At 45.6% G+C, this 5,881-nt stretch overlaps 1 protein-coding gene across 1 annotated transcript; it reads left to right on the top strand.

The window, feature by feature from the left end:
• The first annotated feature begins 361 nt into the window (after positions 1-361).
• aadacl4 (arylacetamide deacetylase-like 4) lies at positions 362-2,961 on the top strand. The gene is made up of 4 exons (XM_068316447.1): positions 362-559; positions 956-1,181; positions 2,019-2,082; positions 2,170-2,961. The coding sequence occupies exons 1-4, from the start codon at positions 383-385 to the stop codon at positions 2,951-2,953; spliced, it is 1,251 nt and encodes a 416-aa protein (XP_068172548.1). The 5' UTR covers positions 362-382; the 3' UTR covers positions 2,954-2,961.
• The last annotated feature ends 2,920 nt before the right edge of the window (positions 2,962-5,881 follow it).

The following is a 5,881-nucleotide window of genomic DNA, read 5'->3' on the forward strand; positions in this document are numbered from 1 at the left end:
CTGTTTGAAACACTTTTTTGTCTCACGGAAGTCAGAGACTCACAGAACGTAGAACACTTCAGGATGCTGTCAGCCAATAGGATGTGAGTATGGTATCACATGACTGCCTACCAAAAATCCGCCATGAGGTGAAGTCGTGAGCGTTGGGGGTACACTGTACCCTAGAAACAAGGGGGTTTATTTGTGACGGATGTGATGAGTTTGACTCTCCGGCCATAAAAACACTGATGCCGTCCTTGACAACAGACAAACGTGTCTTTTAATGAAACCAAGGTCAGAATGCATTTTAGTGTGTGTGGGAGGGGTGGAGGGGGGGCTGATAGCAGGTAGATAAACATTTGCCCCTAATCACTTGCCCTCAGCGGAGCGGAGCAGCAGCACCATGGACATCGGCGGGGCTATTTTACTAATTGGCGTTGCTGCCGTGGCGGCGGCCGGCCTCCTCCTGGTAATTGGACTGGTGTTCTCTGAGCTGATGAACTCAGACATCCCTCACAGGGTGGCAAACAGAAGGAAACTGCACACGGTTCACGGCTTGTTTGTCGGAATAGCAATTGTGGTGAGTATCTACAACGTCTGGAATTGTTTGTGGTTATTAGTTCATGTTTCCTTCTTGTTTCTGCGTCTTCTCTAACAAACATTTTTAGGGTAGGTTTAACATTCTTTAGTCTAGAAGAAGAGGCCTCTGCGTGTGCAGGGTGGAAGCAGCCCCAGGTTTCCAGGCGTTCCTCAGACGGCTGTCCTCTCTTCGTCCTCCACCAGCTGATAAAGCCTCGGTCAGAGAGTTAGATAAGAAACTCTGTCAAACAACAAAACAATGAAAATCAAGGTCACGCGTCACCTTTGCTCGACTCGTTCAAAAGAAATGTGGCTCCTCAGAGAAAATAACTTTGACTTTGACTTTTCTACCTGGAAATATTTGTTTTCATCCTGACTCTGGTTCTTCTCCCAACAGGGCCGTATCCTCCATCGGCTGGGTGTGTGTCATCAAGTCAGCTTCATCCGATGGTTTGTGGCTTGTTTTCTGACCCACTTAAATCCAGTTCCCATGGGCTTTCGAGTGAAGGACCTGGAGTTTTCTGGGGTACCGGTGCGAGTCTATGAACCCCCTGCTGTGTGCGTCGGCTTAAGACGAGGACTGGTTTATTTCCACGGAGGAGGATGGGTGTCAGGCAGCATCGGTAAAAACCCTCTGAGAAACACATCATTCATTTGCATTTCAAATGACAATATTTAAATATGTATTCAATATATATTCTCTCATGTCTAACCGAGTTTGACTTTAAAGCATTAGAAATATTAAGGAGGTTAATGTGAGGCTGTCTGGTGAGGCTTCAGTGGCCTCCAGGAGTCAGACACGACTGAATTAATGCAACGACAAACAATGACAGAAGATTGGCTCTAGGTAATAGACTGCATGTGCATTACACTGCTTTATACTGCTTTCAATTCAATTCAAGTCCAGTAAGGTACTGTAATTTAGTTCTATTCAGGTAGTGAATCCAGGTGAATAAAGTTCACCACATCTATTTGTAATAGGTTTATATACCTATGACAGACATATATATATATATATATATATATATATATATATATATATATATATATATATATATATATATATATATATATATATATATATATAATTTATTTTTTTCCCTTTACAATCAAGAAATTATATACATTTACATATAATTTCTTTATATATATGTATACACTATATATATATATATATATATATATATATATATATATATATATATATATATATATATATATATAGAGAGAGAGAGAGAGAGAGAGAGAGAGAGAGAGAGAGAGAGAGAGAGAGAGAGAGAGAGAGAGAGAGAGAGTCCAATATATATATATATTATTTTTTTGAGTGTAGAGAATCCGCCACAATGATTTTATATGATTGGTTGTACTTTACATTTGTGAATATGAACAACCATCCGTGTGCAGTGTTCAGATGATAGCTGATCTTATGCTAAACATGGTTTCCTGGTAACCCTGGACAGATTCTGTTGATGAGGTCTGCCGACACATCGCCATGGAGTCAGACACCACCGTAGTTTCTGTTGGGTACGATTTTTGTTTTCACAATATAAATATTCAAAACCTGTTGTCTACCAAAAAGTGGGTGTTCATCCTGGATCTGGTCCCTGTCAGGTACCGCTTGGCGCCTGAGCACAGGTATCCTGCACAGCTGGACGATTGTGAGGCGGCCACGTGTCACTTCCTGTCTTTGGCCGAGGCAGAGTTCAGCACTGACCCTCGCAGAGTGGCGGTCGGAGGCGACGGCACCGGGGCGAACCTGGCAGCCGCTCTGTGCCAAAGGCTGGCGAGGAGGGAGGATGGACATCTGCTGTCCCCCCACGCTCAGGTCCTCATCTACCCCGCCCTCCAGATGGCAGATTTCAACCTGCCTTCGTACCAACAGAATCACGCCGTGCCCATACTGTTTCGTGGCCGAATGGCGTTCTACTTCCTACAGTACCTCAACGGGGACACGTCTGTTGGCCAAGATATCTTGGAAGGCAACCACGTCCCCCCAGAACTCAGGCCCTGCTTTAAAGAGTGGCTGTCCCCTTCCAATCTCCCCCCGGAGTGTCTCACCCGGGGCGTCTGTGAGTACCCCACCCCAGACTATGATGGGGAGGTCTATCATGTAGTTAAAGCTGGTTTAGAACCAGAGGTCTCCCCTCTACTCGCTGACGATGCTGTGATGCAGAAAACCCCGCCCACGTTCATCCTCACCTGTGAGTACGATGTCCTGAGGGATGATGGGATTCTTTACAGGAAGCGGCTGCTGGACTTGGGGAAGAGCGTCACCTGGCAACACGTGACGGACGGCTTTCATGGCATGATGAACTTCCTGAACCAGGGCTGGCTGAGCTTCCCCTCTGCGCTGCAGGTTGTGGACGGTGTTGTTGACTATATGAAGACACTCTGATGTTCTGCTCATGTGATTTACTTTGGTATGCTGTGATTCTTGTTTTACTGTAAGAATAAAGGCCTCCAGAGGTAGCCTTCATTAAAACTACAGCATTCACAGAGGATGAGAGCGAGAAACAAAAGCTCCGTGCCGTCACACAGATATCAGAGACAGCCTGAGGACACAGGAGCTGAGAACTATTTCTGGAACCATTTTAACAATATTTGGTATACTGCTAGAAGGTAAATAGCCCATAGGAATCGACATTCTTTTTAACAAAGACATCTAGCGGGATGCTCTGCTTGCCTTCCCTTCCAGTGTTTGCTGTATCCATGGCAACAGAGCTCCTGCTATTTCCTAATCAATCCCTGTGTCGTAGTGAAGCCAGGTGCAAACCAACCTACAGGATGTTTCTGTGACACGCCGGCCACGGTCCTGATGGCTTTACGTTCTGGTTCGTTACATTTGGTAAAGCGTGACTCAAACAGAGTGAATGGTCGTGAACCGGCTGGAGAACACAAGTGGATGCTGGGTAACTGGGCAGAAGACGGACTACAGGTAGGCGATGGGTCTGCATGTGGCCAAATTCACTTCAATGCCAGTTCCTAAATAAGATATGGAAGTGTGTGATTTTTAATTTGAGGCAGTAACACAGATAATCGACACCTTGTCAGAACAGAATGGCGTGGTGGTGACAGTGTTCCAGGGGCTCTGTCGCGGCCGGCAGTCACATCTATTGCAGAGTGATTAGGCCGTCTGAGTCGAGCTGCATCAGCAGAGTCTCTGTCGTGGGGGGGGGCTGGAGCTGGAGACTAATGACATCGACGTGAGCTTCGGTCACAGTCTGCTGGTTCAGGATCTGAGAGGAGAAATGACCGAGGAAATACTGCACAGCAGCGCGGATCGATGGCGGAGCAAAGCTTTTGCTGATCCCTGTGCCGGCCTTGATGCTCAGGTCCCTGTGCTTCCTCTCCTGCTCACTCGTCTTTGTGGCGTGTGTTTATTCCGTTTGACACGCTTCACTCGGAGCCAAAGACAGCCAGCAGCGCCGATCATGGAGACGACTGACCCCCCTGGGACTCCAACCAGACGTCTCTGGGAGGAGATCTGCCCTGCTGATAGCTGAGGTCAGCCTTTAAGTGCTCCTTCATGGTATTAACACCAATTGAATGCCTGTCATGCTCCTGCAAGTAAGGGCTTTCTTCCCTAAACGGCGGCCACTTCTGCATAATATTGATAGAAAAGATAAAGGCTTGTGATAATTCCTTCATGAAAGCAAGTTTCTGGTCAGAGTCTGCCATGAAAAATGTGTGAAATCATCGCTCCTGCCGGGTACTTAAAGGCTAGTTACAGCAATTTGCTGCTGTCACACAGCGAGGCTTCTGAAGATTATTGTAAAGGAATAGGTCAAGACCTTTACATCTTAATCCTGTGAAAGCCAATGAATAAACGCTACAGACTGCAGCGTTTGTCTCCTATCCAAGCTGCTATTTGCCCACATGACCAACCATCCTCTCATTACTTAGTCACACGTTATGAAGAGAGCTGTGGGTGTAAATGAACCCACTCCACGCTGCTGGCATCAACACAGAGTCACCCAGCTCCAGAGGTCTGACCCGCCAGATTCTGGTGGAACCACTGTTTAAGGTGCCAGATTTAAAGGGTACAGATGACAGTACCAACACGTTCACAGCACCATGTCGCACACTCACACCAGTGTTCTGTCATCATCACTGCAGTGTGAAAATAAAAACAGCACAATCAAATCAACACTTCTGCAGATGGACGTCTGAGGCTGAATCTGCAGCGACTCTAACTCCATTTATTGATCTGGATGTTCGGCTTCTTCAGTCCTCCAACATCATCAGGACAGAGGTTTTGATTCAGCCCTTAGCGTGTAACCTGAATGAATGCTAATGCGTTAGCCAGGGTCGGTTTGAGGGTCACACCTCTGTTGGGGCTCAGCCCCCCAGATGTAGGACAGATGTCCGTGTGTCCAGTGGGAGGAAATGAACTGCTGCCATGTTTATGGAACTAGTTTGGAAGTAGAAATAGATAAAAGAACACAACATGACAGAAATGTAGGAACAAAAATGTTAGAAACAGAATTTTATATACCCAGTGTTTGGGTCCAATCCTAATGATATTGATATTTTCTGGGTATGTTTAAGGTCCCTTATTTTTTTCTGCTCTCTACGGTAGCTTGAAGAACTCGAGGATGTACACAAACTGCCACATTATATAACAGGAAATGAGAAAGACGGAATGTATATATCCCAGGTAGAAAGTGTCAGGATTCCTATTGTTGTTGTTGATGATCTTAAGACTGGTTGAGAATTCCTTGAAGTATTTTCTTTTTCTGGTCATCAAGGATTAAATTATTAGGATCAAAAATTTACTGCAAACTAATCTGAATTAAAACGATCACGTGAATCACAGTAGATATCGGAACTATACGTACGTATTTTAATACAATTATGTGTTTTTATTCTGATTTAGTTACAAGAGTCCATTTTCTGTAGTGGACAGATGTGTGTGCGTGTTCCAGGGCCTCTACACACATGTGAAAAAATAATCTTTCACTGCAAAAATAAATTCCCCAAGGGTTTTATAAAGCAGTGATCTCCAGCCACAGGGTCCTGACCCGGTACCGGGCTGCAGGCCAACCATTAGGTACCGGGTCACAGGCCATTAGGTACCGGGTCACAGGCCATTAGGTACCGGGTCACAGGCCATTAGGTACCGGGCGGCACAGAACATTTGAATTTTCCTTTTTTTTTATTAGTCATCGCTCTAAAGATGTTTTATTTTGAAAAGTGACTTCTGACACACAGGTGAATGCGTGCGCCTGTGCCTCTTGACAGGTCTGGCTCACATGACAGGTTACCAGCCGTTACCCCTAAATGAAGCGCCCACAACTGCCCCAGTGTTCTGGATTAAAGTCAA

Source organism: Antennarius striatus, chromosome 5 (genome assembly GCF_040054535.1).
Source record: "Antennarius striatus isolate MH-2024 chromosome 5, ASM4005453v1, whole genome shotgun sequence".
Lineage (NCBI taxonomy): Eukaryota > Metazoa > Chordata > Actinopteri > Lophiiformes > Antennariidae > Antennarius > Antennarius striatus.